Genomic DNA, 26,056 nt, shown 5'->3' with positions numbered 1-26,056 from the left:
GCTTTCACATAATTTAAGTCCGTGTACTGTGTATATTTATTATGTATATATAAATACAAACAGGCATGCTGTATATTTAAGAAAATGTTTATTTTTACAAATAAAATATGTTTATTTGATTTAAATTATTTACTAGTTTAAACATCAGTGTTAAAAAAATGTGTATATTTTTGTTTCTACTGTATGCACACTAAATGACTAAAGTCTTGTCGTCGATCCCAGTTGGAAGAGCAACAAATAATAACTTGACTTCTAGTTGATCCTTTAAAAAAAAGCAAGGAGGTCAAGGTGCTCCAGGTATGGCCAGCCCAGTCAGCAGACATGAACATTATTGAGCATGTCTGGAGTAATTTGAAAGAGGAGGCATTGAAGATGAATCTAAAGAATCTTGATGAACTCTGGGAGTGGTGAAAGAACGCTTTCTTTGCCATTCCAGATGATTTTATTAATGTTATTTGAGTCATTGCAGAGATGTTTGGATGCAGTCCTCCAAGCTCATGGGAGTCATACACAATATTAATTCTTTTTACACTGCCCCATGACTTTATATTCCAAACTGTACATTATTTATTAAGTGACAAGACTTTTGTCTAAGCAAAGTCAGACTTTACTGTCCTAATTAAATAAGTAAAATCATGATCATATTTTGTTTTGGTAAAATAACCATGATCTTTGCCTTTCATATAGGCCACTTCTGATAACAAATGATCAACTAGAAGACAAGTTATTATTTGTTGTTCCTAAAACTCCAACAGGCAACAAGACTTTTGTCAGGTAGTGTATATGTGTGTATCACATAATAAATATATACACATATATTATGTCAAAACAAAGTTTTATTTTAGATGCAATTAATCACAATTAATTTATCTTATTAAATGTTTTATTTTTAAGACATATCAAATGTTTTAAACATAAATGTCATATCAAATAACTCACATATTTATTTAGCTTTTTGGGGCCTTTATTGGAGTCTCTATATTGACATTCACAACTGTCTGCCAAAGTTAAACCAACACAACTTTTGATGCATTTTCCAAAACAGTACAGTTTTATGGTTGAGTAAAGTCATAAAGGATGGCTTTTCATCTTCAAACCGCAGCATGTTTATCCAAACAACTCATTAGGATTACTTCATGTTTTTACATCCTCTGACCTTTCAATGCCAATCACACCTTTAAATGGAAACCAGAGAATGCCAACAACAATACTGCAGCTCTGTCAGAGTTACTGCCATTTTAGTACAGAGAAACACGAAATGTGGTTTAGGAAAATGCACATACTGTTCAACAAATTCATATAGTGAGCTTTGGACGATAAACAAGTCAGGAGAAAACGTAAACAATAGAGAAACAATGATTGTTTATGTATAACTAATTATTATACAGTGAGGTGATGTAAAGTATATACAGTTGAAGCTAGAATTATTTGCTCCCCTTTGAATTTTTATTCTTTTGTAAATATTTCCCAAATGATGTTTAACAGGGCAAGGACATTTTCACTTTATGTCTGATAATATTTTTTTCTTCTGGAGAAAGTCTTGTTTGTTTTATTTCGGCTAGAACAAAAACTGTTTAAAATTTTTTAAACATCATTTTAAGGACAAAATTATTAGCCCCTTTAAGCTATATATTTTTTCGACAGTCTACAGAACAAACCATTGTTATAAAACAACTTGCTTAATTACCCTAACCTGCCTAGTTAACATAATTAGCCTAGGTAAGCCTTTAAATGTCACTTTAAGCTGTATAGAAGTGTCTTGAAAAATATCTAGTCAAATATTATTTACTGTCACCATGAAAAAGATAAAATATATCAGTTTTTAGAGATGACTTATTAAAACTATTATGTTTAGAAATGTGTTGAAAACACTTCTCTTCGTTAAACAGAAATTGAAGAAAAAAATTAACAGGGGGTCTAATTATTCAGGGGGGCTAATAATTCTGACTTCAACTGTATATAACGGCTAATGACAAACATATTTCTCAATGCACTAAATGACTGAGTAATAACTGGCTGTTGGCTGATGAGTGGCTAAAAACATGAAAAATAAGAAATAAATTAAGCTGGTCTTTCACTCACATGCTTTGCATTTAGATGTCAAGTAATTTGAGATGCAGACCTGTCAGCATTTGTGCGCATACTTGGACTGGGTGCGAACAGCTCTAATGATCCTCAGAGAAACATGTGAAGTCTAGGATGCTGGGAAGCAAGAGGGTCAACAGGGTACTGAATATTGGTTCACTGAAAATAAAGAAAACCTAAAAAAGAAATTATAATTTAACTCATTACAACTAAAATAACTGTTGTTGTTTTTTCAACTTAAAGGAACTGTAACCTCGGGGAATGACACATACAACTGAGGTAAGATCCAAATGCAGGTTTATTCGTCGTCAGGCAAGCAATGGTCAATACAGGTGCAAACGGGTAAGTGTAGGCAATCCAGAATCATAATCAGTAACAGGCGAGAGGTCAAAAGGCAGGCGGCAGGTAGGGAGAACAAGAATACAAGGCTAGGTCGAAACATAGGAAAACTAGACAGGAAGAACATGTTGTAATGTCATCAACAGATAAACAAGACTCGGCAAACTGAATGGGTGAGTGTGTGGTTTAAATAGCGTGTTCAATCAGTCTCTGACAATCCTCAGGTGGTGTGAATGTAATCAGTTTGGATGAGGGAGCATGTGTGTCAGGGTGAAGTGCGTGTATGAAAATGTAGTCCAGAAATGGCGGAATTGTAGTCCATGAGTTATTGTGAGTGAGATCCAGTGATCTATGGAGTTATGATCGCTGGAGATTGTGACAGGAATATTGGAAAATACACTGTTAATTTTTTTTGTAAATTACAGAGTATTTTTGCCGTAATATAAACTATTTTACTGCAGGACAATTATGGAGCATGTTACTGTGTTTTAAAGTTTCATTGTAAAGAATACTGTATATTTTACTGTAAAGATATACAGTACTGTCAATACATTTACAGCAAGAATAATAATGCTGTAAATACAGCATTTTTGCTGTAATTTATTTACAGTAAGTTACTGGCAAACTGCTATCAGTAAGTTACTGTAGATTCTACAAGAAATTATAAACAGTATATCTCATTTTACATATCAGTAATATGTTAAGCAGTTGAGATTTACCTTTTTAAATCCATTTAGCTGATCTCCGTGTCTGCCAGAGCACTTTAAGCTAAGCTTAGCATAAATCAATAAATCTGATTAGACCATTAGCATCTTGCTCCAAAAAAAAAAAATGTTTTGGTAATCTTTCTTATTAAAACTCGACTCTTCTGTTTGTACATTGTGTAATGAGACTGAAGGAAAATGAAAGTTGCTATTTTCTAGGCTAATATGGCTAGGAACTATCCTCATTCCAATATAATAATCAAGGATTTATTTCTGCTGTACCATGGCTACAGCAGCTGCAATGATATAATGCCGCACTCTTAACTAGTTATCTAGCTAGTGAATACTTTCAGGTGCTGTGCAATATCATAAAGTCTAAAGAATTTTGCTTTTCATGGAGGATGAAGAAGTTCTCTGATTTCATCTAAATACCTTGATTTGTGTTTCAAAGATGAAAAAAATGTCTCAGTGGTTTAGAAGGACATGAGAGTAATTAATTACATGAATGTTTTTGGGTGAATGAAACTGAAAAAATCTTGATCTTGTGTTAACTGATATTTTTGTTTCAATAACAAAAACACTTCATTCATGACTGCAGCACTTTTTAGGACTGATTAATTTTCCACACATTGAGCTCTAAAAGTATGCACACTGACAGCCCCATCTATGATGACACTTACATTAGTTGTTAATTATCCTTATTACACAGATGTTTGGAATATTTGACTCTGATTGGTCAGTCATGACATTCCAAGGTATGTTATTCCCAGATAACAACAGCTGAATAACACGCATGTATTTATTTCGAATCAGACAGTGAATACGTTCACATCTATATTTATATACCGGGCATCCAGAAAGTATTCATCGCACTTATACATTCACTTTTCCCACATTTATTCATGCTACAGCCTAATTCCAAAATGGATCAAATTCATTGATTTCATCAAGATCAAGATTCAGTCGCTTTTACATTTTTGGCGTGGAGAAGAATATTACTTGATTAAAAACCACCCTCAAGTTTCACTCTCTGGCTTGTTGAAGTAATGCTCAGTTGAAACTGGAAAAATATATATTTTCTTTGAATATACCCCCCCCCCTTTTTTTTTCTTCAGTATATACTCTAATTGTCTCATGCAATATTTTGAAATATGCGTACCCAAAATGAAAAGTGAAACAGTGCAGAGTGAAATGGATAACGTAATCAGATTCAACGGGATAACCAAAACATATGTAAAAATCATATTTCCTCCTGTCTTTTCACCCATCAGCTAGTGATGAAAATGCCTTCTCATGTTAGCCAAATCTCTATAAGTGCTGTTGCTCTTGGCATGAATGCCATAATTGCTATATATATAATTTTAAAATTCATATTTCGCCTGGTCTTTTTCATTCATCAGCCAGAGCGATATAAACGCCTTTGTATTCCCAAGCCAAATGTCATAATATCCATCCTCATGTTTCATGTTTTTCCTCCTAGTTCATTTTCTCTCATTCACTCCTTAATTTTTCCACCCATAATTCCTCAATGATCTTTGCTCTAGACATCGATGTTATGTCTGTTTCCAGATTTCTCAAGGCCTTTTTTCTTCATCCCCAATGAGCTTCTGCGTTATATCTTTTTGAAGTATAAAAAAACTGCTGACAATGAAAATGATGGCGTGCGGCTCAGATTAACAGTGTTTGGAGAGACGCCGACACAATCAGAGGTAGAAACTTCCTATACAGTATATCCACACATAAACATCATCCAAACAACAAAACACACACATGCTCTTCCTATCAAGCTAAAGCCTGTGCTGAAACATATGCTGCAGACCAAGTGAGCTGCTGATTTCAGATTCGGTATATTTATTGGAGTTGGCTGGTGTGTCATCACACATTTCGAGCAAATACGCACCGCCAAGACGGGTCACTGTAGTTCATTAAAGCCCTGTTTCGTGTTTCCATTCAGGAGTGTCTCTGTTACTCGTTTCCTGACTTAAGATCAATAAATCTGCCGTACACGGCGGCAACCACCACAGCAGGAGACTGAGTTTTGCCGTATGAAGTTTCAGAGTTAACAAGGTACTGTGGTTTGTGGTGGTTGCTTGGGATTTAATGTTACAATATTTTTCTATTTTTATGCACTAAATTACATTTTACGTGACAATTATGACATTCTTACATGCGTTGAAGATGAGAGATGTTTTGTTTAATGTTGAAGCTGCACTTTTGCATTTAACATACAGTGACTCAATGAGCTCAGAAAAAAAACACCTAACAGTGCATGCAGAAAGACTTGAAGCGCTTTACTTTTTCCACATTTTTTTATTTTATTGCCTTATTTAAAATGGATTAAATTCATTGATTTCTTCAAAATTCTACACACAATACCCCATAATGACTATGAGTACAAAGAGTTTTTGAAATTGTTGCAAATTTGTTAAAAACAAAAACTCTGAAAAATCACATGTACATCAGTATTCACAGCCTTTGCTCAATGCGTTGTTGATGCTCCTTTGGCAGCAATTACAGCCTCAAGTCTTTTTGAATATGATGCCATAAGCTTGGCACACCTGTCTTTGGGAATATTTGCCCATTCCTCGTTGCAGTACCTCTCAAGCTCTAACAGGTTGGATAGGAAGCAACGGTGTACAGCCATTTTTAGATCTCTCCAGAGATGTTCAATAGGATTTAGGTCTGGGCTCTGGCCGGGCCACTCAAAGACATTCTAAAAAGTGAAGCGCTATGAATACTTTCCAGATGCACTTTACATATAGTCTACAAGTATCAATATCACAAATGTTTAAAGGGATAGTACCACTGATCTATAATATAAAATTAGTCTCATTATTATTCTCAGTAAATCTAAACATTTCTCATTAAATTCACTCTATCGTTAGTCAATCTATATAGATCAGAGGATAGTACACCCAAAACTGAAAATTATATCATTATTCACTCTCTTGTTTGAGTTTCTTTCCTCTGTTAAATACAAAATAAGTTAATTTGAAAAATAATTCTCAGTCGACTTCCATAATATTTGTTTTCTTACTATTAAAGTAAATTTTTAGCATTTTTCAAAATATCTTCTTTTGCGTTAAACGAAACAAAGAAACTCCTTATGGTTTGGAACCACTTGAGGGTCAGTAGATTGTGAGTAAATTTTCATTTTTAGGTGAACCAACCATTTAAATGATGTCCTAATCAAATGACTATGAAAGGGGTGATACAGAGTGTATTTTTAAGGCTTGGCTGTGTTAATAAGATGCAAAGCAATGTGTGCTCATACTTCACTTGTAGAAATTAACAGTATTTTTTAAATATATCTTACTTTGATTATACACAGCTACACAGCTAACATGAAAACGACTGTCATATTTCCTAGTTCCTCTGAAGACCCGCCCTCAACAGGCTCTGATTGGTCAGCTAACATAATGTGCTGTGATTCGCAGATCAGCTTCACATCACCAGGAAGCATCTCTATTATTACAACGCCTCTGGCCATGCCCCTTCGCTGCATGAGGTGTATGTGTGTAACCTGAAGGGTTTATGACATCATTAACCTGGATGTATTTTTTTAGTCCCCAAAGATGTAGACTTTGCTAAGCTAACTCTGTAAAAGCCAATGTCTCCCTTTGCATTGAACTTTGAGCATCTTACATTTAGAGATGTTGTTTATGTTCACACAGCTACATTACACATCAACTAAAGTTTAAAACTTGATATTGTAGTGGACCACCCATTTAATGTTCATGCACTTTTAGAAAGACAGATGGAATGGTTACAGTAAGATTTATGTAAGACTGAGATTTTTCAGAAGTTGCTGTGACCTGGAAAGTGATAGATGAGTTAAAGGAACTTCACGCTCCACTAAAAAAAATAGGCTTCTTTAACACTCCTAGAGAAAACAGTTGAGTTTTATAATTTCTGTATCCATTCAGCCAAACTATTTAGGTAGATTCTTCTATTCTAGATTAGCTGAGCATAGATCATTGAATCGGATTAGACCATTAGCTTCTCACACAAAAATGTCCAAAAAGTTTCTAGAATTTTGCTATGTAAAACTGGACTCTTCTGTCATTACATTGTGTTCTAGGGCCAATGAAAAATGAAAAGATTATATTTCTATTGTTGATAGAAACTATACATATATTGTATATATTAGGAACTATACTCCCATTCCAATGTAATAATCAAGGATCTCCATGCTTCTATACCATGGCTACAGCAGGCGCAATGACATTACGTGTATGGGAGAAAAGTTTCTTGATTATTACACTTAATGGAAGCATCTACATGTTGTTATACTTGTATATTGACTATTACATACTGACACTTGAAAAGATGAAGAGTATCACTTAAAAAGCTGTTTTTGCCTTCCATTCTGCATTAAATTGTTGTTGTTTACTCTTAATAGATGCCTTCAACACAGGCTCGTTGTGAATACGTAGCCCCGTATACATTTCTGGAGAGCGCAAATTATGTAGAGCTATGGCAGCATTTCATCTTTAAAATGAACACTACGGGCGAGTGGCAAACTGGTAACCGTTTGAGACACAGAGAGGAGTTGACCGCGATGACAGGGTTTTAGTCCGGCGAAGAACGATTCCAGAAAGCAGGTAAAATAAAAACAAAAGGCGAGAAATAGAAATAAACAAGTAAATAACAGGGTGAGAACATGGTAGGGTCTGAAAACGTGGTAAGAATCAATGGCAATGAGGGCTTTTCTTTTTCTGGATTGCTTTTGAAAACAGTTGCATTTAGGGAGGAGGGTGGGTGAGGATATCGGTCGGTCAGTCGGTCGACAATGGCTTTTAGTGGATTTGCGTGAGAACAGCAGTCGCGAATGGCAATCGATAGTGAAATATAAGATCTGAAAAAGCGTACACAGCGGCCCTTTGGTGTATTTGCGAAAACATGAACTCCAAAAAAACGTATCTCCTGGGACATATTTCACGCTCTCCAGAAATGTATACAGGGGTACGTACAGTTTCAACAATAAGCCTGGGTTGGTTGTCTTTGACCTTTGCCATTGATTTTATTAGTTTCCCCTTTAACCAAACATTTGCATGTCGGGCTGACGATGAAGCCAGTAGCCACTGACATACATCTGGACTAGTACTGTGGGGGGAAAAATGGAAGTCAGTAGGCACTTCATGCAAGCCAGGCTCATTCTGATTACGTATTTCTATATACATTTCAGGAGAGTGCCAAATACATCCCAGGAGCTAAGTTTATTTGCAGTTTTTGTGAATCCACCAGAGGTCGCTGTGTATGCTATTTCAGATCTCAAACTTCTCTCACGAGTGCCATTCGCGCCTGCTGTCACAAAAATCCTCCAGAGGCTGCTGTCGACTGACTGATTGACTGACCGACCAATAATCCCACCAACCACCTTCCCTAAACCCAACGGATAGTGTTTTTAAAAGCACCGATTGACCAGCACCCACCCTCTTCCCTAAAGCCAACCAACAGTGTTTTTTAAAAGCAATCCAGAAAAAGAAAAGCCCTCATGGCAGCCTGATTTTACCACGGTTTCAGATTGTACCACATTCTCACGCTGTTATTTACTTATTTGTTTTATTTTTTGGCTTTTGTTTTTGTCTTACCTGCTTTCTGGGATCTTACTGCACCGGGCTCGAACCCCGTAGTCACGGTCAACTTTGCATCTCAAATCCTCCTCCCGATCCTCTAGACAAATTGGTAACTGGGGAAAAGCCATCCACATGCAGGTAATGCCGAGTTCAGACTACATGATTTTCAAAGTAGTCGTGTCACAGATGTTTTCACACTACTTGACTATCTGGGCTAGCGTTTCGTCGCTGCTTTGTTTACACTGCAAGATGGATCGGCGACAGGGGCTTCACATTGCATGACTTTACCATAGGAAGAATCGCCGACAACTTCGTCCAAACTACGTCTCACAGCCAAAAACACGTAGTATATCTTTTGTTTTTAACTACATAATGAGAAAGAAGCCTTTAATGGGGTAGAAAATGTACATATTTGCTCACCTGGGTTTAAAGGGAATTAGCCATTTCTCCTCAATGTTGATAATAAACTAATTTCTTTCAGTATGAAACTTCAAACAGACACGGTTGCTTCTGAGTCCTGTCAAACCTCCACTAGTCTTTCCTCCATTTCGTGGGTCCAAATAAACCGAAAAGGAGCACTTTTAACTGCTCCCCCAGCCTCCCGCTGGCCTGCAGCAGGTATACACACACACACACACACACACAAGTGAATGCTACTCTCTCATTGGCTGTAGGCGATCGCTGATGTTATTTTCAGTCAAAACTCATTTCTCACGGCATGATTTGAATCACCGACAGCTCCAGATATTTAGCATGCCAAATATCTCGCAGGCATCGGCGACTCATTAGCGATTCTCTCAGATCGTGTCTTTAATAGTTTATACAGTGTGATTGTCACTCACGTGCACCGATTTGCCTGTGATTTCAGGCATTTGTCTGCGATTTCTCAAAACTTGTCGGCGAGCCAAAATCAGGGCTAAAATCACACAGTCTGAACTAGGCATAAGTGACGCTGATGCTGGTAAGTGTGAAAAGAAAGGGTGTCATATGGAACGCCCCATAGCGTTCATTTTAAAGACGAAATGCAGCCATATGATCCTGTGGCTACATTCTGCGATCTGCAGAAATATATATAGGACTACGTTTTCAAAATGAGCCTATGTTGCATGATTTTACCCAGTGCGATGTGATCCTGTATTAAGATTTCAGTTGATCCTGGAACATCATTTTTGTTCGACAATGTAATCCATACCTACACCCCCCATTCCCCGCCCCCAAACCAGGGGTGTTCAAACTCGGCTCTGGAGGTTCAGTGTCCTGCGGAATTTAGCTCCAACTTGCCTCAACACACCTACAAGGAAGTTTCTAGAAAGCCCAGTAAGCTAGCCCAGGTTGTCTGATTGGGGTTTGAACTAAACTTTGCAGGACATCGGCCCTCCAGGACCAAGTGCCCTAATCCCAACCCTAACAGTAAATAATTCATAAAATCAGATGGGGAATAATAGATGGATAACAATCATGTAGAAGTGCATAAACTTAACCGACAGCCTAAACTTAACATAAATGATAAACATATCTTTTAATTCTGATTGGCATGTTGGAGTGTTGTTCCAAGATCAGCAAAGACAATAATCCAGGAACATGTCTTACTTGGTGAAATCAGGTTGGCGGGTCAATGGCTACCAGTTTCTAACATCCAATTTTTTTTGTTTAAACTCAAACAGGTTTTTGAACAAGTAAAGGTTCAGTAAATGCTGATTTCTGTTCACACATCTTTTAACAACTTGGCTTTGTTACACAGTCTACTGTACATCCAGTTGAATTGAATCGATAACTTTAACATGTTGAGACAGAGAAGGTCGGTTCAGGGAAAACCTGGCATTACTGGAAATTACATTTTGATTAAAGCAGATAATGCTTTTTAAAACACATGACATCAGCTAATGAGGCTCAATTGTGGAGTACAGTGAACAGAACACTGACCTGCTGTAAACCTCTGACTGAACAACTGCTCTGCTTTCTGTCGCATAATGTCAGATATTCCTAATTTAGTTACAGTACTTTAAGTCATTTGTTATTTATCTTCCGTCCTATTTGATTAGACTTTTACTGAGCAACTGAAGTCAGATAATTGGCTTCTGATAGTGGAGTTTCAGTGTCAATGCAGTACAGTGGGTAATAATCGTGTGTTATAGTTTAGGGGTCTAACGGTGAACTTTGGGTGTGAATGTGCAGTGAACAAATCTAGTGTTTTATCCACTGTATGGGTGGGACTTAACACGGGGGCTGTTACACAATGTTTTCAGCCAAAAACAGCACATTTATTGTGTATTGCTTGTTCGTTTATTTGATTGTGGTGTTTTCGAGACTCTGAAAACAGCTTACAAAGTTAAAGTTTTTGGAAAATCTGCAGTTGTCGTGTCCATGATGGTGACACCATGCACGTTCATACATGTTTAGGAAGTGCAGATTGAAGGCAAGCACACACAAACAACAATTTCAGAGTACTTGGTAGTGTTGTTGCTAATTTGTTTGCTAACGCTTTATCTGCAAAGTAGTGCCAACATCAAGGTGCTAATGATGGTTACTTATAAAGGCTGATTTATACTTCTGCGTCAAACGCCGGCGTATGCTACGGCGCTGACGCATAGCCCTTCACCGTGGCGTCGGCGTCGCTGACGTGCACCTCTCAAAAAATGTAACTACACCTCACAACGACGCGTAGCGCAAGCTCTGTGATTGGTCGGCTTGGTAGCGCTGACGAGTCTAGCCGGACCGAGAGCCGCGTGAATGGTGCGAGCCTGATGGAGCGATTGTTTACAAGTGTGGAGTCTCGTGAAGGAGCTCCGGATGGAAAGTTTTGTTTTGTGTTCACCTCATAGTTAAAGTTGTTGCACGTCCGCCGGTTCTTGCCTCAAAATGAGCGAGTTTGAGCTACATGTACATCCCGGAAGTGTTCAGGAAAAGCAAAACAGCAGCGAAGAAACTCGACACAGAGGAACATTTACACCTCACAGCCAACTAGCGTTTCGGAAGTGTTAATTCAGACCAACAGAGACAGCGCACAGAAGTATAAATGCACAGCTACGCGCGTTGCATGCACCGGGTTACGCCGGTCACTTGACAGTGAAATGGCCATACCGTGAGGCTCAAATACCATTGTTTCCTCATTCTCAAGTAAATTATCTGTGTAAAATCTTAGTGAAAAAAAGAACACAATACAGACTGTTGTGTTACTCACAACCTAAAGATTTGCATGTACTTTAGGTCTTGATCTATCTTATCCAGACCTGATGAGCTTCATACGACTCATGAATTTGTATGAATTTGCCACTAAACTAACAAAACGTAAACAGTTGCATTTTCTAATGAGATCTTGCTAGCTGTGTGCGTGTATATCTGAGAAGGAGAGACAACAAGCACTAAGATAAAATCCATGACCATTGCAAATATGGTCAATATGGACCTACTAATTCTAGGTACATTTTATGGGGTAATAAATGAGCATATAAACCCATTTGTGAAGAATTTTTGAACTTATCTACATAGTAGATATGTGGCTTAGGTATCAAAGAACATTTTAACGTATTGAATTAGTGCAGCTTATGGCACCTTTAAGTCAATTACAGAAGTGTTAGTAAGCTGCATTTACATTATTCTTGTGACAAAAGTGTTCAGTTCATTACATTACATTACTTTTGTTATGGGCTGTGTCTGAAATCAGCGCCTGTATTGTTAAAAAGTGCACTTTTTATTGTACACTCAATGGCTAAAGAATACCCAGTATGCACTGTGAGAATTTCCCAAATGAATTCCCACATCTAATCACAAGATGGCATCCACAGCAGAATTTTATCATAATTATTATGTAAGTTTATAAAATAAATGAAAAGTTTTTATAAATGACAAAAAAAAAAACACTTTGTTTCATTATTAATACAACTACACAACTTAATAGACCTAGACTAAGGATGCTTTCACACCAAAACTTATGTTCTGGAACCTGGCGCGTTTCCCCAGTTAGCGCAAAAACGTTTAACATATTTAAATCCAGCAATTGCGCTCAGATACACACCATAACAATCGGTCTGAGATCGCCTGGATGAGGTGACCTCAGTTTGATTGAAACGAACTTTGGAGCGAATCGATTGTAGTGAGAAAGCAATATGATGCGAACCAGGCTATATCACAGTGTATTATAGATGTATGTAATAAACATACAGCTATATGAAGAGAGAATTATGAGTAGGATCGGATGTCATTTCTACCGGTAAATGTAGGGTTAATGTTAAATATGAAAGTGAAAGCATGCTGAACTGTTAGCTGTTTAATTGTTAGGAAAATTGACTGAACTGCAGTCTTGGTTTATCCTCTCTTTATAATGTACAGCCTGTAATGCCTAATTCTAGCCAACGGCTATGTATGAGAAAGTTTTATCTCTGATTTATATCTGGTGTCAATGTCTGTGGGTGACACTTCAAAACTAAAGTGCAGCTTTTCACTTATAATGTCTTATTGCTCATCATCATAAATTAAAATAAGGATGCATGTCAGCTGAGCGGAAAGTGAGCGATCCGCGAATGAAATTGAGGACCGTGAGGGAGGGGGTTGGTGTAGCGGATGAAAGTGAGGACCTGGGGGTTCGCTCACTATTTTGCTGCCCAAGGCGGCCGCCTAAGCCGCCCCTATGGTCGCGCCAGCCTTGAACACACGTCAGCCACAACGTGTAAATATTTCAAATAATCACGTGCGTTAACGCATTAATCTTGACAGCCCTAAATATATATATATATATATATATATATATATATATATATATATATATATATATATATATATATATATATATATAAAATAAAAAAAATGTTGCTGCATTTGCCCAGTCCTATAGGTTCTAGGTTCTCTAAGAAATGAATTCAACATTTCTTTATTACACAACTTTATTAACAAAATTGCACTTTAAATTTATATATATAAAAAAAACATCAATAAAATGTTTTATCATTTTGTTTATGAGAGGTTTGGTCACTTAACAATGGACATATTTATTATAATATAAACTTAAACATTTATTATTGAGGGACATTATTAAGATGCAATACTTTGGCAATTATTACAACAATAAAAATTCCAGACAATTTTCGGCAGGCTGGCAGTTGTTTATAACAATGAAAGTGGTTAGTCTGATGGCGTACCAAGACCTTCAGTCTACTTAGACAAAATTATTCTTAAACAAGCAAGAAAAATGATTCTGGACCCTTCTCGTGTGCTCCATCCAGAATCTGAACTACTCCCATGAGCTCGACATTTTGCACTTCCTAATGTTAAGACACAATCGAAATAAAAACTCCTTTCCTTTCCTCTGGCAATATTCAGTATTCTCTCCAAATTTCTTATTTAAGTCTTTTTATGATGTGCTTCAAACTACAGGTAACTCATGAAATTAACTTGAAGGGTTAGTTCACCCAAAATTGAAATGTATTAATAATTTCACCCTTATGTCATTCCAAACCATGTAGACCTTCTTCATCTTCAGAACGCAAATTAAGATCCTCCATAGACAGGCTTTCAACTCATTTAAAGTTCTGATAAATACACACACACACTGAAAATACACACAAACTGTGATTTAATTAAAATAACTGTTTTGGGTGAACTAAATGCTCTTTTACTCCTGCAACTTCAAATAGGACTCAGCAATGACCTTGACATTTCAGAAATCGTAGGCGTTTCTCTAATTTGGATGTACATGTATGTGGCTGCATCAGTCAAAAGTGTTTCTATACATATATTTTTTATTTTTAGTCTTAAAATATAGCAATAGGCTTAATTTTACATCACCTTTTGTAAGTATATCATCTTTAGTATAAAATATGAACTTAAAACAGGCGAAATGCCCCGTCTTGAACAAAAATATAGTTAAAATTAAGTATAAAAGACACAATACACTGAAACAATACTTTTTTACAAGAAACATTCACACGTCATATACAAACATTACATTTTCACATCCGTCCCTTAAAAAAAGTGCTTCAGGAAATCCTCAAGTTCACAAGCTGACCTTGATTTTAAAGTACGGCAGAATGATTAGAAGAATTAGATAGGTTAAATCAAGCCACCATATCAATCATACGTCTGATTGTAGTTAATCCTTAGTGTTGTTTTTTTTAAAATTGTTCCTCTGTTAAAATGTACATCAGAATTGTAGAATATTCTACAGCTACTGCTTAAAGGGATAGTTCACCCAAAAAAATTTAAAATACTCATTTACTCACATGGTTCTAACCATTTTTTAAGCCATTGAAATCCATAGTATAAACAGACAAACAGAAAATACTATGGAGGTCAAAGGCTGTTTCCCCCCGACATTCTTCAGTATATCTACTTTTGTGTTCATCAGTAGAAAGAAACTCACACATGTTTGGAGCAAATAAACAATGAGAAATGTCTACGGAATCTTCATTTGTTTTGGGTCGAACTAGGACTGCACAATATTGGAAAAATCTAACATTGTGATATTTTTTATTTTGCGATATATATTACAATATAAACACAAGTTCACCAGATGACTCAATGTCTCTATTTGGAAAGAATTTTTAATGTTAGACTGATTGGGACGATTCTGCAGTAGAAGTGCGTCTCTATAAAATCTAATAAACAATCTTTACAAATTTTGGGGTCCTCCGACACGTTTTGTTGTGGTCTGTGCTATTTGCTGTGCGTTTCTGTATTCGCATGAGTATTTTCATGCACATGTTTAGTCAGAGATTGATGAATGAATGTTTACTATTTGCGTTTGAGATCTGCGCAGGACGTTTTTTTTAATCTTGCTCCTGCCTGCTTCCGCCAGGTTTTATTCCGCACCTCACTGCCCCCACCGTATATTCATTATTTGTTCACCCTCTGCCTGCCCTGCCCGTTTTCTACCTGACCTGACCATTCCCCCTATTTTAGATCTGGTTTTCAAAATCTTACATTAAAATTGGACACTACCAAGAGAGAAAGAGAGAACAGATAAAAATGTAGGTTGTGCAAGAATTGTAGGCTAAATGTCAATTTTGTTTGCCCTTTTGTGATGAGAGTCGAGAGTCGCGTAGCGTGCGGTGAGGTTTGTGGCTGGTGAGGCACTAACTCTTCAAAGTCAGATTTACGAACATATCCACTCAATATATTTGTTAACTACCAATTGTGTTTTATACATCATATCAGCATTATTTCTATACACATAGCAGGTACAGATTGGTCCAAGGAAGAATGTAAAATGTCTAGTGATTAAATAGGCCCCCCAAAAAACACCCAACTAGATGCTACAGAGTCATTCATTCATTCATTTTCTTGTCGGCTTAGTCCCTTTATTAATCCGGGATCACCAAAGCAGAATGAACCGCCAACTTATCCAGCAGGTTTTTTACGCAGCGGATGCCCTTCCAGCCACAACCCATCTCAGGGAACATCCACAAACACACACACTCATACACTTAGACAAATTAGCTTACCCAATTCACCTGTACTGCATGTCTTTGGACTGTGGGGGAAACCGGAGCAGTCAGAGGAAACCCACGCGAATGCCGGGAGAATATGCAAACTCCACACAGAAACGCCAACTGAGCCGAGGTTCAACCCAGTGACCTTCTTGCTGTGAGGCGACAGCACTACCTACTGCGCCACTGCATCGCCGCTACAGAGTCAAGACAGCCTATAACAAGCGACACAGCACCACGGCGGATGAGCACTCTCTCTCATTCACACATATAGCACCATGGCATCCGGAATTTGGTCACTCTCTCTCTCTATCTCTATATATATATATATTGGCTGCCCGCTCAAATTACACCAGTGTTACCGACCACTACAACATTGTTTTATTTGGAAATGTATTCTTGCGCCGCAAGAAAACTGTACAGCGATACAGCCGCAGGAATGCAGACCTCTGTGTTTACATAAAATTTAATAACAATCTATAAACTTTTTGGGGTCCCTCTGCACATTTTCATTGTGGTCTGTGCTATTTGTATTGCATTTCTTTATTTAAATGTAATAAATACAATCAAGAATAGAAGTTTTTTCATGTCCCGAGTGGTATTCTAGTACAGTAACTGTATGATAAAAATAATAATTCAATAAAATTAATCATAGTTAAGGTCACAAATTATACAATTTATTATGCCTGAATGTTTTTAAAATCGTACAATCAAAAACACATGCAAATGATAAGTTATAATACAAACTCAACATTGCAAATCCTGCGATGTGACTATTGCGAAAGGTCACATTGCGATATCGATGCTGAAATGATATTGTGCAGCCCTAGGTCGAACTATCCCAGAGGTAGGGAACCAATGGCTCGTGAGCCACATCTGGCTCTTTGATAAAAAAAAAATGTGGCTCTCCAGCTGTCTCCCTTCAATAACATTTTACAGTTATAAAATTTTAACCATCACCAGAAATTTTTCTAGACTTGAATACATTTCTTATTGAAAAAACAATTCCAATTATTTTTTTATTGTTTTTTTTACAGCAAAATAAAAACGCACTCATTTTATGTTTCGAACAAATCAACGTGTGTGGCTCTGTGGATGAATTTGAATCGCGACACCAATAAAGAGCAAACACTTTGCATTTCTATGATAACCTTGCACACATAAATTTAAACAACATTCATGAGTGGTGATGGCGAAATGAAAACATTCTAGAAATTGTCCTTTCTTCATTCATCAACTTGCTCAACATGTGATGCTTCATATTTGTTTATTTTTGAGTTGTCCATGGATATTAATATATACACACCCAAACCCCTGTGGCTCTTAAAAATAATACGCATTTGGCAAAAATAGAAAAAAAAAAAGTTCCCGACCCCTGAACTATCCCTTTAATGTCTCTCTAAAGAGAACATTTAATTTGACACAATTATAAGTGAAGAGTTCAGATGCAATCTCTAAATGCCGTCTGAAATGTTCTTCAAACATGAGCATTTTTATCAGGCTCCTGTCTGAAGGTTCAGTCATTTCAATATTATAACAAATAATACGTTCTTTTCATTCATTCATTTTCCTTCGACTTAATCTCTTTATTAATTTGGGGTCATCACAGCGGAATGAACCACCAACTTATTGGTTTTAAGCAGCGAATGCCCTTCCAGCTGTAACTCATTACAAGGAAATACACTCATTCACACACATAAACTACAGCCAATTTAGTTTATTTAATTCACCTATACCACATGTCGTTGGACTGTGGGGGAAACTAGAGCACCTGGAGGAAACCCATGAGACCACAGGTACGTTCTTTTCATGGTCTTTAAAATGAAGTGACTCAACCTAAATGTAGGAGCTTATTTTTTGACAGAAACTTTAGACGGCACTGAAAAGTTTTTGTATCTGAACTCTTCAACTGATATTTATAAAAAAGAAAGCAGAGTGGGTCTTCACTTATCCACCAGAGTTTAACAGAATAATAAAAAGTAGAAAAATATACTTATTCAACATTATTTGTCCCTTTCACACAGGCTTGCAGTACAAAAGAGGTGCAAAAAGATTACAGAAACAAGCTGCTTTTTTCTTGAGAATAATGTGCACTGCTGAATCTTGCAGGATAAGACCGGTGAGATTTATTGAGAGAGCAAACCGTCTGCGATTATCTGATGTTGTGTTTAAAGGGAGTGCAGTGTAAATGTCTTTGGTGTGAATCCAGACGCTCTTAAGCTGAGAAGCCGGAGCTCTTGTAGGGAAGGAGGTTATGGAAAGGGGCGAAGGGCGGGGGGTTAAGCTGCACAGGGGCTGAATCTGAAGACCCTCCTGGAGAAACAGTGGATCCTGCTGCCGGAGATGCGTAAAGAGACGCTCTCTGAAAGAAACAAAGAGAAAATAGAGCATATTTTTTCGATTTGTGTGTGCATTTTGATTTAATGAGGTTTTTAGGAAAGATCTGCAACACGTTTCCTGGATGTTATTGTGTGTTGCTTCAGCTGGGCTCCAGAAGCGGTTGAATCAGCTTGTTGTCTGCAGTGAACAGAACACATGATTGTGTTAAATCAGGGGTGTCCAAACTTGATTCTGGTGGGCCGGTGTCCTGCTGAGTTTATCTCCAACTTGCTTCAACACACCTGCCTGGAAGTTTCTAGTACTGTATATCTAGTAAAGCTGCGGTCACACGGGACTTTTCTCCCCATAGACTTCCATTCATACGCACGCGAAGGCGCCAGACCGAAATGCAAGCTTGTGCAACAAGTTTCGCAGTTCGCTGCGTTGCAAGGTTCAAGCTTGGTTAACTCTTCTGACCTGTGAAATTGCATCACTTGACTGCGTGAGACCAATCGAAGATTAAAACATCACCTTTCTGGACAGAAATTCAAAATATGGAGCAATCGCTCACTTTTTAAACATCTAATCATCTTGTTTAATCCCACCCCTTTTCGCAGCGCGGTACTAAAGAATTTTGCATGTGCAACCTCTAGTGTGACTGCGGCTTAAGAGCTTGATTAGCTGGTTTAGGTTTGTTTGATTAGGGTTGGAGCTAAACTCTCCAGGACACCGGTGTTTTGTCGATTTAATTTGTCCTACTTCCTTTTAAAAAAGTAGGTAGCATATTTTTATGCAATATGCTACCCATCTGCTTCTGCTACCTGTGTAAACTTTAAAAGCTGTACTATGGTCCTTACTTACCTAATCCCTAATCCCTAACCTTAACCAAGTTTAGACACCCCTGTGTTTAATAGTTCATATATATATATATATATAAATAAATATATATATACTTGTTTTTCATCAGAAGTCCCTGAATTTTCCAAGTTGTTGGGAATGTTTGATGAAAATTAAATGTTTTTGGTTCCCCTTAATGTGTTAGTTCAACCAAAAAAGAAAATTCTGTTATTAATTACTCACCCTCCCATCGTTTCAATCACCTGAGAGCTTCGTTCATCTTTAGAAAACACATTTTAAAATATCTATTTCATATTGTATCAAATGGTCTGGATGAACAGACAAAGCAAAAGTGACTACATAAAAAAGTTGAATCCTTAATTTCCCTAATGTGTGTGTGGTGCAAAATTATTGTAAGATCCATCATAGTTCAATAGCTCAATGTAAATCTTGGCCCAAATGCACAGTGTCTTGTTGCCTTTGAAACCTCTTTATTGTTTGGTTCCCACATTTTCCTCTCTTTATTTACCTGTATGTACAGAAATGTGGGCGGAGCTAAAGAGTGAATGATGTAGAAGTGGGTACTGTTCATCTCCTGTGGAGGTGGAGTTTAGCCACACTGTGACATAATACTTTGGGGCATTCCAGAACTAGTCATTTTGGCAACTGGCTTCAATATAATCTGTTTTTAGACTGAGAACGTTTTGAGTTATAAAACACACAGGAGGTTTTTATATTACATTGAATTGGATTTCTCAGTTCATAACCCCTATAAAGTTTATTCACAAACCACCAAAGACATGGGTTTCCACAGTGAGACTTTTATTTGACCTTATTAAGCCATATTATACTATTTATCTGAGCTTATTTGTTGTGTTTGTGATGAACATGGGCAAATATCTGATGCTTTGCGATGTGTGTTTAATTTGGCTAGAGGAGCGTTAGCGGGGGTGCGTCCAAAAGCAACTCCAGATCACTCAACAGGGGTGAAGGTGCTGGGGGATGATCTGGGATTGGTTGGTCTTTTGGCTAGTGTTCTCTGCAGGGCAGGGGTGTGATCAGGACAAGCCCAAAGATCAGTGTACTTAAGCAAACGTTTTATAATGGAATGCTGTGGGATTTTGGACCAGGGTCAGTCTGTAAGAATTCACCGCATCCTCAGGAGATTTGCTAGGCAGTTTCACAGTGATTTCACGGTACACAAAAGGAACTCATCGCCATTGCATTCTACCATAAAAGACCATCGCTGGTTTGACTTTATAAAAGACCTTTGGAAATTTGACTTTCATATTACCCTAATAAGAAATGGGTTAAGTGTCTAAGATTTCCTTGATGTCACATATTTAAATTTTCCACACAGTCAAAATGTCCAGTTTAGCATGGTTGATGCTGATAACAGTTCTAGGTACAGTATTTCCAATACTAAATGCAACCAGTGCTTAACAGATCATGAGAGTTTTTAGAAAATTTTTACAAAATTTACAAAACTTTGCATTTAAAGGAAACTGAGAGTTATCATACCATAGTAACAATATAGGGGAAACACATTTTTCTAACTTCAAAGACAATGTTCAGCACAGAATCCCAAAGTTTTTGCACCTCTGGACATTTCCACAACATATGTAAAAAGAAAACTTACAGAACTTACAATGAGGATGTGTAGACAAACCTATGATACTGTATGTCGTAGAAGTTTAGTTAAATATGCCCTGTGAATAGTTTTAAAGTGAATAAACTGGTGATTAGGGTTTGTGGAAGTGTGGAATGTATTGTCCTACACTGTTTCCTAATCAATCGTCGAAGGCAGAGGCATATTAGAAAGCCATAGTCTTTCTTTTGAGAAAGTATGTGTATTAATAGTAGAAAGACAGCAATAAAGATAGGAGACAGTTCCTTTTCTTGGAGAATTATCAATTTCACAATCGGATGAGTATAAAGATCCATACCCCATGGTGTCTTGTGAGCCTTTAGTGCTGCCCTTTATTTGAAAATTGTGGGCATTATTAAGACTGGTTTATGTTTCTGCGCCGAGCGATCGCCGTGACCCATGGCGCATGCCTTGCACGTAGTCCAGGGGTGTAGATTTAGCATGGACGGTGGGGACGGGGATCCAATTTCCCCACCAATTTCCATCAACTATTGAAATATCCACGCCAATATTTTAATTCACTTAAAAAAAAAAAACGCTGTTATATTAACCTAAACTTGCAGAATGGGTTGAGTCACAATCTCTCCTTGAGTCGCACCGCCCCCCAAACACATATGGACATTGTGATTGACACACGCAATTGTGAATGGCGTCAGCAAAAAAAAAAAAAAGAGCTTTTTTCAATGACAATTTTAAATAAACTCGAGTTCGCTACTGAATAAGTCCATCATCATAATGCCAATAATGCTTGTGTTTTCCCCCGCTTTAACACACAGTCTATCATTATAGCAGACTAATGAATTCTGTTAATAATATGCCCTGAAAACTAACTGCAGAATAAACAGCAAAATGCAAAAGTATATGATCCCTGCCAGTTCTCCTAATCTCTCAGAGTAGCATGTCCAATTGTCAGAAAAAAATACAGCCTGTGCTCCATCTATTATTAATATCTAAAACGAGACATGTTTCATTTGCACTATGACTAAAATAAACAAAAGTCTTCATTAAACTCTCTTTATCAGTTAATAAACATTATTTTAACATTACTCTATCAGGCCTGTAGCTAGCTTATTGAAAGAGGTGGTTATTTATTTTTTTCTGAAAAACTAAACCTTTTTTGTAGTCATTCGCTTCATTTTCTATTTAATTATGAGGTGTAAATACTGCATTGTAGTGACATTTTGCTGGATTATCTTGTTAGATGGTTATCATAACCACACTTTCTGATGTACCATAAAATATTTCCTACCAATTTGTCAAATTGCTTACCATACTATTTTAAAATGTTTATTTACAAATGTGCATTTAAACAGTAAGTTTTATATTACAGTTTTATAAATAATGAAAATGTTGAATAATTTTTTTTTAATCATATGTCATTACATTTTATTTTGAAATCCGTTCAAACTTTTATTAAATTAATGAATTAATTACATTCTACTTTCCTCTGTGAGAATTTGGCCATATGAAAAAAGAGAACAGTTAAATAATTAATAGCTATATATATATATATATATATATATATATATATATATATATATATATATATATATATATATATATATATATATATTTTTTTTTTTTTCCACCCGTCCCCATCAATGTCAAGGGCAAACCTACGCCCTTAGCGTAGTTGTGCATTTATACTTCTGCGTGCTGTTTGTGTTGCTCTGCAGTAACATTTCCAAAAACGGTAGCCGGGAGTAGGTTATGTTATGTTCCTCTGTATCAAGTTTCTTCGCTGGTGTTTTGTTTTTTCTAAACGCTGCCTTGATGTACAAGTAGCTCAAACTCGCTCATTCAGAGCCGGGAACCGGTGGACGTACAACAATATTAATTATAAGGTAAACACAAAACTAAAGTTTCCATCTGGAGCTCCTTCATGAGACTCGACACTTGTAAACAATCGCTCCTTTGGGCTCACGGCTATCAGCACCCCTACCAAGCCGACCAATCACACAGCTTGTGCTATGCTGCAACCATCTGGGAACCTTTGGCATACTCTCTTCAACATACTACGATTTGGGACATACTATATCTATTTTCAAATACTACCTAGGATGAACGGTATGCGAATTAGGAAGCAGGACATGAGTGGGATCTGTATGTGTGTGATGTACTGACCGGATAGAGCTGGTGTCCTGCTTGCGAATTTGGGTCTGTTAGCAGGGGCGCAGTGGGGGATGAACAGTGGGCTCCATCAAAGGAGAACAAAGATGAACCTCCCCATTGGGACATATTGAGACCAATCACTCCTCTCCTCTGGTGAGAGAAAAAGAAAGAATGATCACATGGCTTGCAGACACAAAAACACGTCAAAAATGCAGATCGATTTGATGTCAGAATCTTGACATCTACAGTTGAGGTCACAATTATTCGCCCTCCAATGATTTTTTTTTTGGATTGTTTTTGTTTTTAAATATTTCTTAAACAATGTTTAATAGAGCAAGGATTTTTTATTCTGGAGAAAATCTGATTTGTTTTATTTCAGCTAGAATAAAAGCAATTTTAAAACCATTTAAAGATTACACCAATATAGGCACATTTTTTTTTATACAAAAGTTATAATAATATAAGAAAAGTTGGTCACACTTCATTTAAATATACAATTCACAATATTAGCAAACCCCACTGTTAAAAATGTTATGACAGAGTCAAGACAATAAATATGTTTATGTTGCTTTAACTTATTTTAATAAGTTAATTAAAATGTAGGTCTCAACTACATTTAAGTTATACAAAGTTTAACTTAATATTTCAGTCAATCTGAATGCTGTCAGTTGAGACTAGAAAAGGTCATTTGATTCAACAAAAAAAAATTTAAGGCAGCAAGATTTTTTAAAAGTTTATAATTAAAGGCTCTATTTTAACGATCTAGGCACAAAGTCTAAAGCACAAACGCATTAAGGGTGTGTCCGAATCCACTTTTTCTACTTTAAGGATGGAAAAATATGCTCTGTGCTTGGGCGCATGGTCTAACTGGGTTGTGCTTGTTCTCCTAATGAGTTATGAGCGTATTTTGAGAATAACGTGAAGTAAACCAATCAGAGTCATCTCCCATTCCCTTTATGAGTCAGTTGCGCCGCACCATGGCACATTTGCTATTTACATGGCGACTTTGTAAGTGGGAAAAACTGAACGCTTCACTAGCGAGAAAACACTTAAACAAACAATGTGTGAGTTTATAGAACGAGCCTCCTCCATTCGGCCTCTTTACTTCCCTTTACTTTCTCTTTACTTTACTTTTACTCTTTACTCCTTTACTTTTCTTGGAGTAAGAAAACGGTGTTGTACTCACTCCACCGAAAACATCCTGTACCCTACATTTTTCATTTTGTTTGTTAAGTGCAAAGATTTGTTTCAAATCTACTTCCAAATTGAATTATAATTTCCAGCAAATGAATAAATGAACAATAATAATGAAGTGTGGTCAAACAACTGAGTTACTGTATATCCAAACAAACGTCCTATTGCCCCATATGGTGATGCATACATCTCCCAAACCTGACAGGTGGAAAAATCTAAACTTGTTTTTGTTAAAACAAATATAAATACGCATATAATAAATAATACTAAAAATAATATTATTCTGATGCAAATTGTTGAGAATAAACTGAAAAAAAGCATTTTGACCCGCATAGGCGCATAACTAACAAGCTCTGCGCTGGACTTTAGACCAGCTTTTAGTTGGTCAATAGCCTGGTCTATTTCAGTTCCTCAAAATAGCAATGCAACAAAAATGCGCCTTAACACCTCTTTTATAGACCACCACACCCATGAGTCCAAAAAGTGGTGCAAATGGATTTGCTATTTAAACAACGTGGCGCAAAACGTGACAATTACTATTGTGCTGGTCTGAAAATAGCAACAAATCTTGCGCCCGAACCCGACCGCTCCCGCTTATATTCAGCATTTGTTGTCCCGCTACCCTACCCGCCCCGTTTTCTACCCGCTGCGACCGTTCCCGCTAACAGACGGGGGAAAAACAAAACAGACAACCACCCAGCTATACAGGATACAGACAGCCTATAACACACTGTCTGTATAAACATACACACACACACAGACAGTGTCTCGCTCTCTCTTTTATTCACACACACACAAACATACACACACAAACACAGAGAGAGAGAGAGAGAGAGAGACAGAGACAGCACAAAGCTCTCTCTCTCATTCGCACACACACATAGACAGCAACAAACAAGCTAAACGCAGCATCATGCTGTCTCTTTCACACACATACATACTCGTGCTCGCTCACTCGGTAGCCGGGAGCGATATTGTTAAACCGCCCACTCCCGTCCATAATTAAACCAGTTACCGACCGCTCCCGCGCTTTATTCGGAAATTTATTCCCGCGCCGCAGAAAATGTGGTCGGGTCCCACGGCTCCCGCGGTACAGCCGCAGGAATGCAGACCTCTAGTGCCAGATGTATAATAGGGCCGTATGACTTAGCTCAATAAACTATTAATTATGTGGTTATTAATAGTTAGTAGAAGTTGGGTTTATTGGGAAGATTTAGGGATTTAAAATATTATCATACTTTATAAGTGATGATAAACAGTTAAACTATAGTGTTACCGCAAAGCTTCAATTATAAATGACATATTTACACTGGATTTTGCATCCTTAAAATGCATGTAAGCTACCCTATCAAAACAACATCGAATTAACATCCAACATTGGCGTCAAAAACTGAACTGTCCTGCAAACGATTTTTAACTAGCTTTTTTAGCCAATTTTAGATGTCAATTTGTTATAGTTGTAATAAACATTTTTCCTCTTTACTTAATTGAAACAAATATTTATTTCACACATATTATTGAGAACATTGCCTAATTTTCTACAGTTGTAAACAAAACATAAAGAATACGGCCATTCTGCTGTCATTTAATCTTTTGTTAATCCACGTTTTTGCTTTTAAAGCATGATGGGATATATTTAACCAGAATGTCTGTCTTGGGATGCAATCATTGAGCGGTGGCTAAACTGGCACAGACTGCGGAGGCATATTTCCTGAAAGTCATACCACATTAATCAAAACCATAAATACGAAGCCAAAACCATCCAATCAATACAGCAAACCTCAGAGCTTTAAGACAAAATTAGATCCTGTGTTCAGA

General features: G+C 37.0%; 1 protein-coding gene across 1 annotated transcript in view; it reads right to left on the bottom strand.

Moving 5' to 3' along the window:
• Positions 1-16,787: 16,787 nt before the first annotated feature.
• The window catches only part of LOC100332250 (transmembrane protein 255B), a 63,506-nt gene continuing 54,237 nt past the window's right edge, over positions 16,788-26,056 (bottom strand). The window contains exons 8-9 of the mRNA XM_002665398.8: positions 23,057-23,194; positions 16,788-18,490 (exon numbers count right to left, since the gene is read on the bottom strand). Of these exons, the coding sequence (XP_002665444.3) occupies positions 18,344-18,490; positions 23,057-23,194 (285 nt within the window). The 3' untranslated portion in view covers positions 16,788-18,343. The remainder of the gene's footprint in view (positions 18,491-23,056; positions 23,195-26,056) is intronic.

This window comes from Danio rerio, chromosome 18 (assembly GCF_049306965.1).
Source record: "Danio rerio strain Tuebingen ecotype United States chromosome 18, GRCz12tu, whole genome shotgun sequence".
Taxonomy (NCBI): Eukaryota; Metazoa; Chordata; class Actinopteri; order Cypriniformes; family Danionidae; genus Danio; species Danio rerio.
Note: the sequence above shows the minus strand (reverse complement) of the source record. Positions and strands in the feature narration are given on the sequence as shown.